At 31.7% G+C, this 22,747-nt stretch overlaps 2 protein-coding genes across 2 annotated transcripts; one reads left to right on the top strand and one right to left on the bottom strand.

Moving 5' to 3' along the window:
* Nucleotides 1-3,193: 3,193 nt before the first annotated feature.
* On the top strand, nt 3,194-3,847 carry LOC108336576 (uncharacterized). The gene is made up of 2 exons (XM_017573050.1): nt 3,194-3,430; nt 3,503-3,847. The coding sequence occupies exons 1-2, from the start codon at nt 3,194-3,196 to the stop codon at nt 3,845-3,847; spliced, it is 582 nt and encodes a 193-aa protein (XP_017428539.1).
* Nucleotides 3,848-12,475: 8,628 nt separating this feature from the next.
* Nucleotides 12,476-14,038, bottom strand: LOC108338215 (probable aquaporin PIP-type 7a). Its single transcript, XM_017574971.2, has 4 exons — nt 13,616-14,038; nt 13,218-13,516; nt 12,987-13,127; nt 12,476-12,873 (listed from the first exon to the last, which is right to left on the bottom strand). The coding sequence occupies exons 1-4, from the start codon at nt 13,950-13,952 to the stop codon at nt 12,781-12,783; spliced, it is 870 nt and encodes a 289-aa protein (XP_017430460.1). The 5' UTR covers nt 13,953-14,038; the 3' UTR covers nt 12,476-12,780.
* Between the last annotated feature and the right edge of the window lie 8,709 nt (nt 14,039-22,747).

Genomic DNA, 22,747 nt, shown 5'->3' with positions numbered 1-22,747 from the left:
AATAATTTCTCTAAATAAATAAAATACCCTAAGAACAAATATATATTATGAATATTTAATAAAAAACTTTATTATTCAACAAATTTTCTAGAAATAATTATAAATTTTTATATAATTTATTTTTGACAAAAACTGTAAACTTTTTCGTGTAATTTTTATGTATTGAATTATTGTGTTTCCTTTCAAATCAGCTTTTTATTTTTCTAATAATTTATTTCTGTTACTTTTTTTCATCTGAAATTTGTGTAAATATCTATCGAAGAACGATCAATCACAAACTTTCATATCAAATAAAAAAAACTGTTTTTAAACACATGTATATAACTATAACCCATTCAAATATCTTTTAAAAGTAAAATTATGACAACCCATCAATATGTTGTATGATTACCCAAATAAACTCTAAATAATTAGGATGGAAACACCAATCATGTGGGTCTCTTCCATCATTCTTAGGTGTAAACACTCGATAAATATGAAAAAAAACGACCTTTTATCTGTAACCATGTAATAATTCCCGAATAGAAGACTTTTAGGTATGAATAATTCTAAAGGTGGTTTGCTTTTAGGTGGGTTGATGGATTTATGGACGTATATAAGGAAGAAAGAGAATAAAAAAAGAAATGAAAAAGGGTTAGGAATAGAAGGGGGAGAAGATGCAATGGTGCAACAGGCGTGAAAGAAAGAAAGGTAGGCCGCCACACCCTTCTCCGTATGATCCGTGTCTTTTACTTTCTTGTCGCTGCTTTTACGAAAACAATTACCTACCATGCGCAACCCATCTATCTGCATTGCTCCACTCTTTCTTCTTTATACACAATAAAATTATGCGTTCGATCCATGCTCATACGATACAATCCTTAGAATGTGGATATGCTTTTACACACACGACAATAACGCAGGTCACTCAATGAGAGATTGATCAGATTTATAAAATCAGGTTTATATAAAATGAGGTTTGCATTTATTACACTTGAGATTTTCAATACTTACCGAGACATATACATTTTAAAGATAAAAGTAAACTAAAAAAAATTTCATAACTACCACAAAACATATAAAATAATAAATTCAACAAACAATAAATTTTCTTATAACAAATGATATAATAAATTCAATTCTTAAAAATTTTTAAAGATAAAATCAATTTATAATATATAAGTGGACATAAACTTTATTTTATAAATCGATTTTATAGAATTAAATTAAATTTATTTTATAAATCGATTTTATAGAAATAATTAGATTTAAAGTTTGTTGTATTTCGCAGAAGTTGGTTCCACCACTCATACACACTATGATTGTTGCATGCTCCGGCCAGTGGGAATGTTACAAGCTTTCTCAAACCTAAATCATATATTAATGATGTATTGTTGAAATATGTGTAAACAAGTGTGTTTAAAGTGATCAAGTACAGTGAAGAGATGCATGGATGGAACATTATGTGAATACCATACTAAAAGCAAGGTTTTCTTTTTCCTTCTGTTTCATAATAAGAGATAATGCAGACACTCCCCAGGAATCAAGTTATAATTATTTGCATAATTAATTTACAATGACCAATAATGATGCATGTGAATTTTGGGAAAATGCTCTGACTTCGTGGACAATTCCTATTGTGTACTCAGTTTATTAATCCTACAAATCCCGGAACAATGTAAAAACTTGCCCCCATTTAAACCTTTATTTTTAACAACAGTCATTGTCAATTAAAGGGTATCATGGCTTATAGGTTTATAATTATAGGCTTCTAGCTCTTTGATTACGTTGATAATAAGTTATTTCTAGAATAACATAAGTGTTTTTCATTTTTTAATTTAAAGATTAAAGTTGAATCATATATTACATTGTCTATGTTTCAAAGAGAGTTGAAAGTGTTATCTAAATGTTTTATTTTGCCTAAAACAAGAAATAAAACGACAGCAAAACCCATGAAGTACCAGAGTCAGCTACATCAAGCAAAGAATAAACCTACATATAGGAAAAACAGAGAAACGATAAATTCTCAGCAAGACCTGTTGAATTTATTGAGAGAGGAAGTTCCCAAAAAGCACTTTTAAAGTTGCTTAAACACTAAAAGCACTTTTAAAGTTGCATGAATGTGTCACATCTAATTCTTCTATCATGTCTAATTCTTGATAACTTTATTTTTTATTGGTAAAGAATATATGCTTAGTATATTAAAATCATATATATGCATCAATACTAATTGTTACTATGGGCTTACAGGCTACCGATCGGTCTCATGCTACCGATCGGTCTCGACCAAATTCTCAGTCGGATAGTCTCGCCAACTGTTGAACAGATTTAATGCATAAATAAATGTGGTAACGGCTACCGTAAGGCAGTTAAGGTTTGCATTAATAACATTAAGAGGTAAATTAATTGGTCAGATTCCTTTAAACTCTATAAATAAGGGTTTAGGTTTGAGGTAAAGACAGGTTCAACTCATACTTTACTGTGTCATACTTACGTCCGATTAGGACTTACATACTTAATTGTAATAAACAGTTTATAAAACCGCTCCTAATTTGAGCGTCAGAGTGCCTTTTGCAGGTACCTCCCTCCTTTTGCACGAGGGTGACCGAGCGGTCAAGACTAAAGTTCACCGAGCGGTCAATACGGAAGAGGACCGATCGGTCTAAACTGGAAGCATACAAGTGGAGCACACAAGTCAAAGGTTAGTGTCTCGGTCTCACAAAATCCCTACCGAAACATTTGGCGTCCACCGTGGGGCCGAGGTTTGAAGACACCCAATGGTGACCACGAGAAATATGGAAGAGCAGAGCACCAGAGATTTAATCAAAGAGTTACAAGCCCAGATTGAGGCACAAGCGCAGACCATACAAGCGCAGGCGCATGCACAGTAAGAGATGCAGCGGAGGCATGCAGAGGAGATTGTGGCGCTAAGGGTCGAATGGGTCCCTCTCGAGCAGTCCGCCTCAAATCGGGAGAATGACAACGATGCAAGCCATAATCACACTAACCCGAACGGTCGAGGTAGAAGGGAATCAACACCCGTGCATACCGTTCGGCCTACCAGTTTACTTTCCTTTACAGCGACCATCATGCAAACTCCAATGCTAGAAAAAACTACGCCCGCATTGGATAAGTATGATGGTTCAACCGATCCAAACAATCACCTAAGGACGTTTGGTAATGCAATGACATTCTATACAAACAACACCCGATCATGTGCAAAGCCTTCTCATTATCACTCAAGGAAGAGGCATTGGAATTGTATAACACTCTTCCTCCCAACACAGTGGATTGCTTCGCCATTGTGGAAACCCTCTTTAGAAGGAAATATGCCTCCAATCGGAAACAGGAGATAACACCGGCGGAATTGGTAAATACTAAGCAGGAGAACAGGGAAACTTTGAAGGCCTTTATGAAAAGGTATACTGAAATCGCACGACGAGTTAAAGAGGTCAATCACTCTTTTATCATCAACAATTGGCCTTCATGTCTGAGACCAGGATATTTTGCGGAAAAATTGTAGGCGCGACCACCAAAAACTATGGAAGAGCTCCAAGAGAGAGCAGCTAAATTCATCCGTATGGAGGAAATGCGAATCTCGCAGAGAAAGCGGCAACAAGAAGCTGATGTAGGCGGAGGCAGAAGGGACGACAAGCAACCATTCGACAATAATGATAAAAGTACGGAGCTTCCCCGAACATTTAAGTTTAACCATTATACAACCCTTAGTGCACCTAGGGCAAAGGTTCTTGAAGAGGCCATCAACGTAGAGCTTCTCACACCACGAAGGAAACCATCTCCAAAAAACGCCGACGGGAGGAAGAGCTGTCGTTTCAATCAGAACCATGGACATACTATAGAAGAATGATTTACACTGAAAAATGAAATAGAAAGTCTTATTCAAGCGGAACATCTCTGTAGGTATATAAAGGAAGCAAGAAGCAGCCTCCCCAAGGAAGGATATTTGCGAAGAAGCCCCGAACGGGCATATAGGAAGGACGAGCGGGGGCGAGGCTATAGTCGAAGTCCAAGTCGTCTTCAGGAACGATCGGTCCGTGGATTTATCAACTGAGGAAAGGCATCCAAAACTTAATTAATATCATGTTTAAATTCAGTTTCATTTTATTTAGACTCTTGTTCTTGTGTTATGCTTTCATTATGGAATAAATTAAGCCCAGCAGTTCATGCTCAGTCACTGGTTGCTAACTTTGCTAAAGTTCATATTCAACGAAGAAGTCTCTCAGTTAAAGACCGAGTGGTAAATCCCGCTCGGCCGAGAGGTAAACTCCTCTCGTTGAAGATAAAGACCGAGCGGTAAACCCTCCTCGGCGGAGAGGTAAACTCCTCTCGTTGAAGTTAAAGACCGAGTGGTAAATCTCGCACGGCCGAGAGGTAAACTCCTCTTATCGAAGTTGAAGATCGAACGGTAAATCCCTCTCGGCGGAGAGGTAAACTCCTCTCGTTGAAGTTAAAGACCGAGCGGTAAATCCCGCTCGGCCAAGAGGTAAACTACTCTCGTCGAAGTTGAAGACCAAGCGGTAAATCCCGCTCGGCCGAGAGGTAAACTCCTCTCGTCGAAGTTGAAGACTGAGCGGTAAATCTCGCTCGGTCGAGAGGTAAACTCCTCTCGTCAAAGTTGAAGACCGAGCGGTATCGCTCGGCGGAGAGGTAAACTTTTCTCGTTGATGTTGAAGACCGAGCGGTAAAGACAAGTTCAACTCATACTTTACTGCGTCATACTTACGTCCGATTAGGACTTACATACTTAACTGTAATAAACAGTTTATAAAATCACTCCTAATTTAAGCGTCGCGGTGCTTTTTGCAGGTACCTCTCCCTTTTGCACGAGGATGACCGAGCAGTCGAGACTGAAGTTCACCGAGCGATCAATACGAAAGAGGACCGATCGGTCTAAACTAGAAACATACAAACAGAGCACACAAGTCAGAAGGTTAGTGTCTCATTCTCAAAATACCTACCGAAACACTAATACTCAAGAAACATTTTACATTACATTCTCATTAATATAGTAAAGTTTATACTGTAACTTAAAGAAACACAGGTAAAATTTTAACTATATTCCTTAGAAAGAAATAGCTTGCTACTACAATCATAGTCAGATTTGCAGATTCCATGTGTGACAGGCAGTATATATATGGCATATGTAAAGGTTATCACTCAAGACTAAAAATTCCGAGGAAAGGTTAGAAATTTCAAAAATGTTAAATTTCATTAACCTGTTATATATCAACAACCACCTTCTTTATATTTGTTATTGTATGTATCTTTATGCTTCTCTCACCTTGTATATTGTCCTTTGGCTCATCCACTAGTAAGATATTCCTCCATCTAGTCTTATACCATTCAATTCGTATATTATATTACTTGAATTATATAAATATACAATAATATTAGTGAAACTTAAATAATTAACACTTATAAATTAAGTTTTAATTATTAATTATAATTTAATTATTTAATATATAAAGATAATAATTATTTTAATTATATATATAATTTAAAATTAAAAAAGTTGGCATAATAAACATTATAATAGAATTTCTTTGATTTTATCTTCCACCATTGCCTTTATAAATAAATTATTTATTAAAATAATATAAAACATATGTCAATAATTTTAGATTAGCTAATTTAAAAAATAATGAAAATTAATAACTTAACGTATAATTGACTAAATTTAAAATATTTAAAATATTGAATTTAGTACATTAACTTATACTTTTTAATTTCTATTTAGTTAAACATACTATTTATAGAATGCTAACTAAAAATAAGGATTTGAAACATGTAACATCCCAAAATTATACAGTCATCAACTATATACTTAGAATAATCACATATATTAATAATTCAAAACAGTTTTAAAGCAAAGGGAACGACAATAACGAAAGTGGCCGAACGGCCTTTCATGCGTATAATTTAACGAGCGTTCACAATATAAAAGAGGACGAACGGTTTACAAAAACTAATACCGAACGTCCTAATATTTACAAAATCAAAAAGAGCGCTCGCTCACAGCCGCTCAGTCGTCTAACTACACTAACTAAAAACCGAACGTCTTTACTGTTCGGCCTTCACTTCTACTTCTACGAGATTGGCGTCCTCCAAATTTTCTTCTTCCAGTGTTTCTTCCAGTAACGCCTCTCCGTCTGCTCACATCCACACGGATGATCATTGCATAGACAAAACGAAGGTTCAAGGACGAACGACAACACAAGGAAACAACACAGGGTAAGCTTATTGAATTTAATTCAATCCAAAACATACATTTTGTACATATCAATTCCAACAAGTAAGTTCACAACATATACATTCAATTCATACATAAATTTCATCCAAAATCCTGATACTAGACCTCAATCCGGACTGTATGAATCCTGTGTAGCTAAGGCGTCCGTGCACTCAGGTGGGGTAACTGGAATGCTCATCAGTAGCCACCTAAGGTTAGTCTGTTCTGTCCAAGTTACAGTTATGGACTAGACCTCCTGCCATTCCCACACATGACATGCTCCTCTCTACTTGAGAACGGGCACTCACGGAATATCAGGATGGATCACCATCTAAGCTTACCACGTTCATACTTACAAATCTCAATATCCATTCAAGAGTCGTTCCACCCTGGAACGCTCGTTCAAATCCAAAATCACAAATTTCAGTTCTCATAGTGTTCGCACATCTTAATTTATCCTCTTGAATACATTTTCATTCTATGTTCCACTTTCTTAAAAAGACGAACGTTCACTCCTCTTTATAACGAGGACGAACGTCGAAGGCTAGACCGAGAAAGACTTCTTTGAATCAGTTCAATGAACCGACTCTAGTACGATCGTAAAATACTTAGAATAATTTAAGTTCAATGACTCTGGAAAGAATCAAATGGATAGATACATCACAAACTTGTTTTGATAAAATAAACCGAACACGATTTAATTCAGGGGACAAACCGCCAGTCAATGACCGAGCGCGAAAGTAGGCGTTTAATGAATCTTTGGACGAACGTCACTGAAGACTTGGACGAACGTCACTAGATCTATCGGACGAACGCTATTTAAATTTTTGGACGAACGCTTATGGGAATTCAGAACGAGCGCTATTCTCGCTCGTTGAAATTTACGGAAAGGGCGAGCGTTCGGTATAAGACCGAGCGCCACTTATGACGAACGCTCAATAGATGACCGAGCACTAATTAGAACGAACGCTCGATATAAGACCGAGCGGTGCGATCTGAGTTTAATCATTTAAAATCGTTGGACACCACTAGGATGAGCCGAACGCTCAAACCTAGACTGTCACAAGAGGACGCTCGTTCTTAAGCCGAATCCTTTCCAAATGAAAGAATTCCTACTCTAAATCATTTTCAGGGAAAACCGAACGGTAGAAGACCGTTCGATGACGAGCGTGCATTATCAAAGTAAGGACTATTATATTTTCCAGATTTTCCATCTACAACAACTTCACATTTTCATACGATTCATATCTTATAATTTATCTCCACCATAAATCTCATACATTACAGAATTCATATTATCATACATCAGTTCATACTTTATACATCATATCCAAATATCAAATTACATACTATATAAGATTCTCATTAATCATTTATACCAAACAACCATCAGCATACGAATCAACCAATGCCTACCATATTCATTCATTGTAACAGCGATCGTTCATAACTAATACATCAACATACATCTCATGCATACAATCCATATCGAACATGCATACAACACACAGTATAAATTAAATCACAATAAGCTTCCCTTACACGGATTCAGTAGCGAACGTCCTAAAGAGTGGATCTTGACTCGTCTAAAAGAAGCTCTCTCAACGTTTCTCTTAAGCTCTCCAACTAAACTAACCAAAAGAAAAGGAAGGGCTTAGCCTACACCGTTGCATGCAGCTGAAAACAGTTTACAGGAACTCCAGAAACGATCGCTCAAGTGAAACTTACCAGAACTGGAAGTTGTTCGGTTTGAAATGAAGCTCGCGGTGCAGGGAACGTTCCTACGGTGCTGAAACGTGAACGGAGAAGAGCTTGGTGAGTTACAGTAGAGAGAAGTTTGGGAGGTTCTAGAGAGATGGAGGAGAAGAGGAAAAGTCTGAGTTTGGAAGAGGAGAAGGTGCGCGTAGAGAGTGGGAGATTTTCCAGAAAATTTGTTTTTGTTCAAAACCCACTGTCAGACGGACGAGCGTCCCTCTACACGACACCTGCGCTCCACCACTGATTTCAGAAGCTTCCACTTTGACAAGTGGCGCACATGCACGGCTCGTTGGTGGATTTTTAAATACTCAGAACACGTGGCACGGTGCATTTATGGGAGCAGAGAGGTGAATCATCACAGTAATAAATGGGACGTGACAATCCCCCTAACTACAAAAATTTTCGTCCTCGAAAATTGAAGACTTACCAGGAAATAGATGAGGGTATAAGTCCCTCATGGCATCCTCAACTTCCCAAGTAGAGTCACCAGTCTTGTCGTCCCACACTACTTTCACCAGTCGAACGTCCTTCCCTTTGTATAACTTAGTGTGAACGTCTTCAACGCGAACCGGCTTCATCTCTAGCGTTCGGTCTTGTCGAAGACGAACGTCCTCCAGCTCCAATATGTGCGAGGGATCAGACACGTACTTTCGGAGTTGAGAGACGTGAAATACCGGATGAAGGTTGGATAAAATATGTTTTTAGTTTTTAAATTTTTTCGTAAAATTGAAATTTATCTATATTTAAAACTTTAATATATTTCAATTTATAAATTTTAAAATTTAATAGGTAATCATTTTAATTCAGTTATATTAATTATTTTTAAAGTATTAAAAGTTGAGAATATTGTTTCACACATTTTTCATTCAATGTTACATTTGATATTGTGAATAAAATTTAATGTAATTAAGTTAAAATAATATTTTCATTCATTTTTAAAATTTAAAATTTAAAATATATTAAAATTTTAAACAAAATAAATAAATTTTCAGAAAAAAAACTTTCATCCTCTTTTAACTCCCTTACAAAAACACTTTTATTCAGTTATTTTCACATAGGAAATGAGTTATTGACAACTTAGTGCAAGAATATGTTCGATGCAACAGTTTGGGCCTTGTCTGTGGTGATAGGCACACCTTTAGTAATTGAGGCACAGAGGTTTGGGCTAGTATTAATTGGGCTGATTTGCTGTCAATATTGTCTGTTGGGCTATTTTTCTCGCAAACCACTACTTTTTCACACCTCCTTTTTATTTCAGAGCAAACTTTTCAAAGTCTTTTTTATGCTGAAAATCTCACCTTAAAATAAATAGAAGGTGTACAAAAATTTACAAGATGTGCAGAGAAAAAAAAAAAACCCATATAGCTGGGGTTTCTTTTTCTGATTCTGTTGGGCTGAACAATTTGTTAACTAAAGTTTATGTTTACAAGAAAACAAACACATCAGAAATAATTAATAATGAAAATACTTCTGGATTTTAATTTGTAGAATACACGAGCTTAAATCATAAGACACTCGTTATAAATAAATGAAACCCCCGTAACATTTTAATAGTTAATTCATGAACATGTACTAAGTATTTAAATCAAAGGAAACAAATTTATCCTAATAATTTTATAATTTTTCAACTTGAAAATAACATACCACATTGACACATACTAAAATGTTCTTTTTATTTTATTTAAATCTTAAATAGTACTATGGGAGTTATTTAATAACAATAATATATAATAAAACCACATAAAAAAAATGTGCAGAAGATTAAAAATTTTATATTCAATAAGCATTTTTTTGTTTTATAGAACAAGACAATCTTATTAAAAACAAAAACCTACAAGAGTTAAACGGGTTCGTCAACTTACGCATAAATATAATTTACGATTTGTCTCTTCATCACATGTGATCATCACTATCTTGTTCTTAAAATAAAATCAGAGTAATATATATTCAAATAAACATTTTTGAAACCAAGTTGCGAATAAGTTTCAACACTATCAGCATAGTAGTTATACCTTATTTGTGCTTTAAACAAAGTTTTCAATTATAATAATTGATCAGCTCATTGGAATGTTAAAATCAACCACTTTCTATATATAATATATAAAAACAAGCTGTTAGTACTTCTTCCAAATTTTAGGTTATGCTAAAAAAATGTCAATCGAGCATCTTGGTTACTTTAGTGGTTAAATTCATTCTTACCTTAACCTTCTTGGAATACACATAAACAGAGTAATGAAAGCAGGTAGATTCCTCACGTTTTAGAAGCAAAAATGTTAAATTTGAACTATAAAGACAGAAAAAAGAAAAACTATTTAAATGGTAAAAAAAAGTTATAAGGCTAGTGAAGACATGTGCTATTAAATTAAAAGGAAATATAGGCTCCAGTTCGTTTGTATTTTATGAATTTAAATATAAGTTAAAATTCTCATGAGTAAAAATAAATTAATGAAAAAGTTGAATAATATAGGATAAAAAACCTCCAAAACATCAAGTCTTAAATAATTATAACAAAGATTATATAAGATGTATTATATAAAAAAAGTAGTAAGAAAAATAAAGTTAAATAAGTTTCAAAGGATATTGTAATTCAATGATGTTATGGTGTAGTGTTAGGCCTTGTTGGATTTGAGGGAGTGGATTTGAGAGATAAATTTTTTTGTCGTTTATTTGAGTGAATTTGGAGGTAAATGAAAGGCAAAAACCAATAAATTTTTTTAATTTGTCACCTCAATACAATTCTATACTAATTCTCACAAATTTTATTTCCAAATTCACTCTCATTTACCTCCAAATTCACTCAAATAAACGACAAAAAAATTTATCTTCAAATCCTCTCAAATCCCCTCAAAAGAACAAGAGCTTAGAGATGATAAAAAAAATACGTCCACTGATATTTGTGGATGAAATATGTAACAAATACTAAATAGTTATTTTTAATAGATATTTGTAAAAAATAAGTATTTAATTAACCGCGCTAATGACGAATATAAATATTATAGTATTTGTTGATACAACAAATAAATATTAATAAATTTTATTTGAATTTTTTATTTTAAGTTTAATTGATCAAATTAAAACTATTAGTTAGTGAAAAACTATTAATCATGATAAAAAAATTTAAAGTTTATATATATATATATATATATATATATATATATATATATATATATATATATATATATATATTTAAATATATATATATATATTTAAATATATGAATTTGAAGTTATTTTACAAAAGATTAATTTTTTAAAATTTATATTTTGACCTAACTTATTTAAATTTGCCTTTTTAGAAAAGATTATATTTATTTATATTATTATTTTATTGAATAATTTGATTTAAATTGTACTTAAATATTATTTTTATCTAAATTTGTATTTAAAAAATTAAATACTTTTATTTAATTTAAAGAATTTATATATATATATATATATATATATATATATATATATATATATATATATATATATATATAAATATTCACGAATATGTATGTATAAAAAATGTCATAATTTTTTATTGAAATCTGAAAAATAATAACTATTTTGGGAGCATATTTTTTAGACGGAACAGATACTCAGTAAACACACTTCTTCTGTTGTAATCTTTATGTTAAAATAAAAGGTAAACAGGTTATTCAAAATATTAATAAATATTGGTAAAAAAAAGTGTACATTTGAAGGAGGGAGAGTGATGCTTTAGGAAATAATAAAATGACATAAGTAAGGTGAATGACGAGAGATGGAAATAGACATCTTATCTTTCTTGTTTGCTAACATAAAGAAATATGCAATCCAGACATTTATCAATTCAATTCAATTTTTTTAATTGCTTTTATTTTCATTGGATTTTATTAAATATAAATACAAAGATCTAATATGTAGTATATATGAGGTAAAACTTATACAAAAGAAAAAACAATGGAAGGAATTGGGTACGGTAAAATGTTAGATAAGAGTCCAAATTCTTATCCCAACCCTTTGATCACGAATCTGTAAAGACACTTAAAAAACCATAAATAAAAAAAAAAGTAATATACACGTGTCAAATTATTAACGCTTTTTTCTCAGTTCTCCTCACGCGTGCCACGTCATATTCCATGGAAGTAACTAGAAGGAAATACCATCCCGTTGGTAAGATGAAGTTTATCCTAAGTTTATTTAATAAGGAAAAAAAATAATGTACATTATTATTTTTTTCTCTGCGCTATGATCAGAAATCATTATTAAATAGACAACACTACCAAATGAGCATTATTGACGAGGAAAGTGGTCCCAGCGTAGGCAATAGACAGCATCACCCACCCACACCTACTTGCCAACCCCACTCTTTTCTTAACTTCACTCCATGCATTTCTTTTATCCGTAGCTACTCATTACTGCCACTGCCGTCGATAAAGAAACCCAACCTTCACATACATTTCAGGGAAGAGGACAAAAATTACACACTGGCCTCTACGCAAAATAAAATTAATATTATAAAAGATGCATAAATGACTCTGCTGTTATTTTTGATTTTGCATAATAATACACAATCACAGCCGTACATCACACATGAGCTGGGCCTCTTCCAACTTAAAAGCAGAGGATAACTCTGGCCCATTACGCGACACATGCACCACCTAATAATCATAAGTTTACATCTTTACATACAGAATACAACACTTTTTAAATTAAAAGAAAAGAAAAAGGATAAAACAGATCATTTGATAAATGAAACCGAAAAACCCACAAACATTGCTTGATTTCTTTCCCCAACTTGATTGCTTAACCATGAACCGTTGGACTCGATCACTTCGACTTGAAGGGAATGGCGCGGATTACGACCTGGTGGTAGAGGGCAGCGAGAGCCGCACCGATGAATGGTCCCACCCAGAAGATCCACTGCACAAAAAAGACAATCATTTAGCGTCAGAGATCGGACGGTCCAGATTGGTTTTCCCGAAAACCCTAGAATTGGCAGAATAGAAAAGAAAGAATGAAATTAAATAGCTCACGTGATCGTCCCAGCCAAGGTCTTTGTTGAAGATGATGGCAGCGCCGAGACTACGAGCAGGGTTGATACCGGTTCCGGTGATGGGGATGGTGGCCAAGTGAACCAAGAACACGGCGAACCCAATTGGTAAAGGTGCCAGAATCTAGTTATTTATTCAACCAAACCACACAATTAGTTCCACCAAACTTGTGTACTTTTATTAATTAAGAGGAAGAAAGAGGGAGACGCTTACGGGGACGTGAGAGTCTCTGGCGCTACGTTTGGCATCGGTGGCTGAGAAAACGGTGTAAACAAGGATAAAGGTGCCAACGATTTCAGCACCGAGTCCGTCACCTTTTGTGTAACCTTTGGCAACAAAGTTGGCACCACCGTTCAATGCACCGTATCTGGTTTTTCCCTCGAAACCCTTCACCACTCCAGCGCCAGCGATAGCACCCAACACTTGCATCACTATGTAGAACAACGCTCTGGTCAACGACAATTTCCTTGCCAAGAACAGCCCAAAGGTAACCGCAGGGTTTATGTGACCCCCTGCACCACAATCACAAACAAGCAACGTTGTTTATCTTAAACAGCTGAAAAAAAATATATATTTTTCCCTAGAATTTTTGAGGAAAAAAAAAAGTGCACCTGAGATTCCGGCGGTGCAGTAAACGAGGGCGAAGATCATGCCACCGAAGGCCCAAGCGATTCCTTGAATACCAACGGATTGGCACTTGGAGGGAGACCTAAGGACACCCATGACGGTTAAGATGGTGATGTAGAGAAACAGAAAAGTTGCTACAAACTCTGCTATCCCTGCTCTGTAGAACGACCATGACGTAAGCTCTGAGGGCTCAAAAAGCGGCGCTGGCGGTGGCTCCTGGTAGTCCTTGCCGTCGTCTTGGCTCTGCGCCGCCGTACCAATCGGTTGTCTCTCTGAGAACTTGTTCGCTCCCAACGACACATCCTGCTCCTTCCCCTCCATGTTTTTTTTTTCTTTGTTCTCGCCTCGGATTCCTGTGAGTTGAGTGAGTGAGTGTGATCGGCTAAGGAGGAAGGTGCGGATTTATAATCCTAATGAGTTAGAGTTAATAGAACTGAGGGTGAGGGTAGTGGGAGTGGGTCCCGCAAGCGTAATATGTTGAATTTTTTATTGTTTTGTTTGATAGAGACCAATGATTGATGGGGTTTGTCCTAGCTGGCGTGATTCCAACCACTCCTAGAAAGACCGACCATGTTCCGCGCAGCACTGGAACGTGGACGTGGATTACTTGGTTTGAAATAACGGAACTTGGAAAAAAGTTAACAGAGGAAGGGTAAAACGTTTTGTTTTGACGGATACAATTGCAGGGACCGAATTCTACGTGGTCCTTCACTGCGCTTGCTCATGGGCGGTGCTGTTGTCGAGACTCGACAAATAATCACGTTGAACTCGCGCCTGCAAAAGACACGTGTCACCACCTCATGCATTGGCACGGTGCATTCGAGAATTTGAAACCGACACGCAAATACTCCCTCTACTGTTGGTTCGCTGTTACTTCTGTCAGGTGTCTACAGTTTCTTTCTCTTTTTGTTTGAGTTTTACTTTGTTAGGATTTGGCTCCATTGAACCACACGTAAACAACACATCAAATAACCATGCAAGCAATTCTAGTTTTCAGTTTTCATTATTTTTTAATGTATAATTTAGTGCTTCAGGTATTATCTTCTCTCTTAAATAAATAAATACCAGTACATAATTAAGACACCGAGTGGTATTTTAAGAAAGAAAGTTTACAGTTTGTTTTTACCTTTAAAATACAAAATAATAAGGTAAAAAAAATTAATATAATAAATTTAAGTTGAATATGAATTCAAGTTTTCTATATATGCATTGATTATTGTGGAATATTAATTCTAAACCAAGAAAGAAGTACACACAACAATTAATGTAATAAATTGGAAGATGCCGTTGCTATTGGAAACAAATGTTTGGTTGTTCGTGTTCGCAAATCCATGTCATCATTTCGATAAATAAATAGTTGTTTATACAGTAGTAATTACCAACGTTATTATGAAAACACGAAATCCACTTCCGACGATATGGTATGGAGTTGCAGGGAAATTAGAAATATTCATCAATGATTAGATGAACAGGGTTTTTCAGAAAACAAAAAGAATACAACGATAATGATGAACACAGAAGGTTTTTTGTCTGTTAATTATTATATACAAACATTTCTTCCTTTTCATTTCTAAAACATGGTCGGCACATGGATGTCAGTGATTAACTTATCTCACGTCCATTATTAAATAATGTTAATTCTACATAATATACCTCTCTGGTTGAACCAAGCATAATGAGTAGCCCTTTAATATATTTTGTTTCTTTCTCGTGGATGAGACAATGGTAATATATATGTTAATTAATATAGGGCATGTCATTAACTGTAGCTTTCAATTTTTTTGCTGGATAATAATAAGAATTGCAGCTTTTGCTCTGGTAATACGTAGAGATACAAAAGTCGTGAAGCAAAGCCAAAATAAAGAATTTGAATATGGTTGGAGCGTTGTTGTTTATAAGTATTAGTTAGCTAATGCATTAGTTTAGTGGGTTGATTAGTGTGAGTGACTTGTAAGGATAAGATTAATAAAAGGAAGGGTTGTTGATGATATTGAGTTTTGAATTGTGAGCAAAAACATTGGAATCTTTTGGAAAATTTATGAGTTGGTAATTCTACTCTGGCAAAAGGCACAAGGTTAGGGATGCATCAGCTCCAGGCAGATTTTGGGTGGCAGGGTCCTACCTCTTCTTTATAGTTTTTTGTCTCGTGGCTTCTAATTGAGAAACACACACAATATAGCTAGGCATTTTCTGAACCCCTTTTAGCAATTTGCATTATGCTTTCTGTTTGAGTGAGGGATCACAACTCCACTTAGATTCTTCACTTCCCTATCAAATTTTGGTTTTTATGTCTCCTTTGTTTCAAGAAAATTTATCTAGACAATGAAATATATCTATTATTACAATAAATAAAGCATTATTCATATACGAAGAAAAATAAAACATTAAACTAAATAAAAGTGTCTTAAAAAAATTATCACACTAAATGTTACATAAAAATTATAAATTTATTACAAGTCTCACATGGATTAAAATAAAATTAATTTACAATATATTTATGAATATAAATCTCACCTATAGATTTAAAATTAACCTCTTAATATTAAGTTTATTCTAATAAAATTTATTATTAATAAGAACTTTCCTTATTTCACTTATCATAGAAGTGGATTGAAAATTGAAAAATTAGTGATTTGCCTTACATCATAACCACCACGTAGAACCCCTCTCGTCTTTCTAATTTTCAGACCATGATGTACGTACGTGAGATCTGATAAAAGTCACACATTAATTAAAAATAAGTTAATTACAATATAATGGATACAAGTTTCATAGACCAATTTTGTGAAATTGTTTTGAGATTAAAGTTCACCTGTTAATTTCAAATTTCTTGCTTTCAACCATACTTAAACTAATTGTTTATAAAAGTAACAAAATTCTTCCATATTTTGTTTTCGGCAAAGTCACCCCTTTTTGTCTCTATTAATAACAACAAAGAGTATTACTGTATTATATAAATACTAAAAACAAGTTTTTATAAAAAAAAATCTTTCGAAATGAAGATTCCACAAAAAATATATAGGAAGTTTTACTTCAGAAAATATAGACTCAAAGGACAGTTAAACACATCTCTTAAAAGGTAAAAAATCTTAGTTGTTTATAGAATGAAAAATGAAAAATGAAAAATGAAGCAATAGAATTTGATCAGTTGTCCAATTTATCAATATCCCAAAATCAATTAAACACAGGAACGTGGATTGAGAAACAATGGAATTGAACCAATTTTTAATCAATATATAAACAGCTGTGCGTACTAGAATTAGGTGATTTTATATTATCTTAATTATATAAAGTTTGATATCAGGTTACATGCCAATGTAAGAGCAAGTATTTACTTGGATCTTAAGAGGTACAAGTACAGTATTTTCTTAATGTCTACATATAAATTGTTTATATTTAGATGTTTGTACAACAATATGAAATCTTATACAGGCATAATTGGTGGTCCTTATATCTTCATTATTTTAGTATGTGATACCTAACACTTATTCAATTATAATAAAAAATAGCAAGCCGCCAATTAATATAATTATCAATTTAATTGTAATTACAGCTTTCAATTTTCTCTAAGCCCAGAGAGGAAAAAACAAAACCTGGGAACCTATCGTAGCTAGGGATATAAATATACAATAATAGAAAGATTTACCATAATATATATTTTAAATTTGAAACCTCAGAAACTTCTCGTATAAAGTGGTTCTTGTGTCACTGTTTTGACAATAATTTATTGTTCTCGAAACGATGGTTTTCTGTGGTCACCATAAGCAGTCCTTTTCATGTTAAGAGAAACAGACCATATATTTGAATAAATGTGTGGATAAAACATTACAAAGTGGGTGATTATTTCTCTCGCGAAGCATTGTTTTTTCTAATATTATTCTTATCCTCAAAGTACAGCCACTAATGACACAATACCATATGTTAAATTATATAATAAATTAATCATTCGAGACCGTCTGGGAAATTAGGGCCACAGGTTTGTGTTGATAAGCCACAGACTCAAATGTCATGCCATAATTTTTTAATATGCTTATTGAACTAATTTGCATTTCAAGTTTACAAAATTGCTTCACGACTTTTGGCTCCAGATAAATAAAAAAAATTAATGGTTCTTTCTTGTTAGTTACACTTTTGTTCAGGTCTATCTATTTGGAGGGAAAGATTAGGTTCATTAATAGTGCCATAATTAATTGTTTCAATCACTATACCTTTAAGTGAAAGCAAAAAGAAAAGATTTTCCTTGCAATCGTCAGCATATTTTTATATATTATTATTATTTTCTTGTTACTTCAGCAATAGATATGCTACATTTTGCATTGAACATTTTTCCTAGCCATGATCATTTACTACTTCGTTCACCCTTTATTTGAGGGGTTAAGCTTTTGCTTGAAAAATACTTAAAACTTGTTTATTCTTAAAATTTATCTATTGGAGATATCTCTTGTCAGAATTAGGGTGAGGATTGAGAGAACATTATGCCATCAGTGTTTCTTAATATATTAATGCTAAAAGGCTAAAGTCTCCTATGGAAAATCAACTAGTCCAATGATAACTACGAGATATTCATAAGACACTTTTATGGGATAAAAACAATATAAATATATTCAAAAGGCAATCTCTAAACTTCAACTTTTATTTGTTTTGTTTACCATTTTAGAGTTATAATATTTCATGTAACGTATGAGATATAAAAGAAAGCTAGATGATATATTTTTTATTCATTATTAATACAATCGTATCGTTGTTATTATCCACATTAATGTGTATGCTTATCTTAAAGGAAAGTTATTATTAATACTATCGTTTTTCTTAATCATTTAAACTAAATTATTTAATGACAAATAATTTAAAAACATTTAATATAAAATTATAAATTTAAATAGTTTAATTATCATAAAATATACATTTAATCGATTATGATTTTTCGTGAATTATAAAAACCTAATCAAGATACATTTTTTCTAATAAATAATTATAAAAGTGAATTTAAAGACCAAAATATTTTGGATAAGAAAAAAATAATTGAATATGTAAAAGCGGAATATGATGATGTCATATCAACTCTTGATACCATCTAAGATGAAGAGAAGAGAGAGAGAGAGAAAATATGAGAAAGAAGAATACTTTTATTTCATATATGCATAGATTGAGAGATATATTTATATGCACTAAGTCTTTGTTCACTTGAATGGATTTGGAGAAAAGTGATTGAAGGGATTTGAGAGGATTTGAAGATAAATTTTGTTGGTGTTTATTTGAGTGAACATGAAGGTAAATGAGAGTGTATTTGTAAGTAAATTTTTTTAATCTGTCACGTCAATCAAATCCTACACTAATTTTCACAAACTTTATTTTCAAATTTATTCTTACTTACCTCCAAATCCACTCAAATAAACAACAACAAAATTTACTTTCAAATCCTCTTAAATCCCTTCAATCACTTTTCTCCAAATCCACTCAAGTAAACAAGGCCTAAAAGAAAAGAAAAATTGATAGATCACAGGCCGTTGTATAACTAACAGAAAAGAGAAACTATGTAAAGTTATGTGTGCAGTCACGTAAAACCATATATCAAACTAATGAAAATTCTAACAACACACTAGATGGCAGGATTCAATGACGACCAACTTGCAATTGGATTGCAAAATCTAGGTATTAACATGTTTAATGTAAGTTGTTATCTGGTATTGTTTAGAGGAGGTGTAAATTGATTTTAGTCTCAACCAAATTTAGAAATTCGATTTATATAAAATGTGATGGGTGAACGAGATTCTAAAATCAAATTAGTTGTAAAATTCATTTAGTTCTAAACTGTGAAAATGTTTTTAAATATAGGATGTTGAAATCCGCTTGTATTTGTGTGCGTATTGTCACTAGATTTGCCAATCCGATTTTATTTTTTTATATATCAAATTTTAAAATTCCGTTATGTGAAGTTAGATGTTTACCAAATTTTGATATCTGATTCCATTTGTATGTACGGAATTTTGAAATTCAGTTATGTAAAGTTCTATATATTTACTGAATTTTGAAATCCAATTTTATTTGTGTATTGATTTTGAAATCTGATTATGTAAAGTTGTGTGCTGATTGGATTTTGAAATAATGTTTTATTTGTATATTCCAAATTTCAAAATATGGTTATATAAATTTATATGTGGTCACTAAATTTATAAATCCAATATACTTTTCTCGAATCTGGAGTTGTACACCGAATTATGAAATCCAACAACTACACCCTCAAAAGAATTAATCAGATTTCTTGCTCTAATTAGTTCTCTTGAATTATATAATCCAGTTTGCTATTACCAAGAGAATAAAATGGGAAAAAAAAGAGAAATGTTTGGAAGTGTAGAAAAAGAAAAAGTCAGAGGGCATTTCATCCTGCACCTCCAAAGTGTTCACTTGCACCTCCAAAATTTTTGAAATTTTTTTTTCCATTACACTTTGTAATTAAAATGTCAAATAAATTTTTAAAAACTAAAACACTTGGAATAAACGTTTAAAAACATTAATCGGACATAAACATTTGAAAATCACAACATCGGATGTCAAAATGCGATTTTTCCATCATTGGATGTTGACATCCGATGTTGTGATTTTTAGATTTTCATATCCGATTCATGTTTTTGAATATTTACATTTCCTTGAATGTGAACATTTGATGTGTTCTGTATCATATACACAAATCTAAAAATATAAATTCATGTACCTGAAAACAAAATCTTAAAAAAGAACACTTTAACATTCAAGCTGCTACCACCTCCACGTCCAAGTTGCCTCCAACACCTCCAAGCTATCTTAAACCTCCAAGTCCAAGTTGCCTCCTACACCACCAAGCTCTCAAGCTCCCTCCAACAACCTTAATAAAATCTCTGAAAAGTCAACAAAGGAGGAGGAAAATACTCAACAAAATTGGGTGCACAACATTACACAAAGTGGTGAAATGGGGTGCAAGTGTTTGAAACAATATATTAAAAACTTTCAATGCTTCATTAAGATAATTTCTCAACAAATCAATTTTAATGTAAAATCACCTTATTAATTAGATGACATTTATAAAAATTGGAGGTGTAAAGTGAAAGGGTTGGAAGTGCATATGAAACACCAAAAGTTAGAGAGTGTTGCTTCCTTCACCACCACGGAATGCTCCCTGCACCTCCTCAAATTCTTTTATTTCCAAAACTAACTTAAGTTAAAGGTTAAAACTTTTTTACTTTTACCACAAATTTTTAATTTATTTTCCAAACCCTAATTTTACCTTATACATATTCTCTAAACGCAGTAGCTACACCCTCACCCTATGTCAATTAAATATTCTTCTACCTAGTTGTATCCACATCAGATATAAATATTTAGTTATCTTTTGTTGATGAAGTACATAAAACTATCATGTATTTGATTATACCTAATAATTATTATTGAATTTTAGTTAATTAATCTTTTACATTTGAATGATGAAAATGAAATTAATAATGAAACCTATTAATCATTTAAGAATAATTTAAAATTTGTGTTCACATATTTCTATTTTTTTATTTAGACCTATACAATTGAATTTAATTTTTAAAAAATAAATTTCTAGAATTTATATTTTGTTGCAATTCATTTAAATTTAACTTTTAAAAAGTTAAATTTATTTGCACTAATATTTCATATAATTTGATTTGAATTGTACTTAAGTTTTTTTAATCTAATCTAAGTTTATATTATATATTTTTTTAAATTAAAAAGTATAAAATATATATATATATATATATATATATATATATATATATATATATGGATATTGAGTGATATAAAAAAATATACTATAAAAAAATATACTACAATATAACATGGTGATTAACGAATCTGTCAGATTAGGTACAACTAGATAGAAGAAGATTGAATTGACATGGGAATGAGATTAGGGTGGGATGGGGGTGGGATGAGGATGAGGTGCAGCTGCTGCGTTCAGGGAATATAAATGAGGTAAAATTAAGGTTTGAGAAATAAATTAAAAATTCGTGATAAAAGTAAAAAAGTATTAAGTATGTTGTGATGGTAGAGGGAGCAACGCTCAAAGTTAGACACTTATTACTAAAAAGGGTAAAATTAGAAAGAAAAAACAATTAGAAGTAAAAAAAAATGTGGGGTGCGTGGAAGCACCCCAACTTCTTAAGAGTGTTTCATCCTACACTTCCAAGATCTCATCCTGCATCTCCAAAAATTCCACTTTTAACCTTCTGACATTTCATTCTGCACCTCCAACTTTTTCAAAACTTTATTTTTAACTTTAATAAATATTTTTTCATTTTTTTTTTTTTATTAAAAACAATCTCATTATCTTAACAATAATTTATTTTAATTTAATTTAAAATTTAAATATTATTTAAAATAATTTTGTATTTTAATAATTATTAAAATATAATTTATATTATAATAATAGTTATATTAAAAACATAAAAATAAAATAAAAATAATAATAATAATAATAAATAATAATAATAATAATAAATTTGATTTAATATATTCAAATATATTAAATTATAGTAAAATATTAAAATAAATTAAATAATTATTAAATTTTAAATAAAAATGAAAATTTTAAAAAACTTATTTATATATCAAAATCTATAAAATATATTAATACTTTTGCTTTTTATTTAAAATTTAATAAATATTAAACTTAAATAAAATTATAATATTACTTATTATATTTTTCTATTTTAATAATTAATAAAATATAATTTATATTTTTAAAATAGTTCTATTAAGAAAAATGAAAAATAATAACTAAAATAAAAATAAAAATGAAAATAAAAATAATACTTAAAATTATATTTAATATATTTAAATATATTAAATTATATTAAAATATTAAATTAAATTTAATAATTATTAAAATTTAAGAAAAACAAAATTTTGAAAAATTTGTTAATCGGATATCCGATATGTTATGAATCGGATATCATATCCGATAAAGAATGGTTTTTAAAATTTTATTTTATATATAAATTTTAATAATTATTTAATTTAATTTAATATTTTAATATAATTTAGTATATTTAAATATTTTATTTAATATAATTTTATTTGTTATTTGATAAATAATTGTTTTAAAATTTTGTTTA

The sequence above is a fragment of the Vigna angularis genome, chromosome 7 (assembly GCF_016808095.1).
Source record: "Vigna angularis cultivar LongXiaoDou No.4 chromosome 7, ASM1680809v1, whole genome shotgun sequence".
In the NCBI taxonomy this organism is placed as follows: domain Eukaryota; kingdom Viridiplantae; phylum Streptophyta; class Magnoliopsida; order Fabales; family Fabaceae; genus Vigna; species Vigna angularis.
This window is presented reverse-complemented; position numbering and strand designations above follow the sequence as displayed.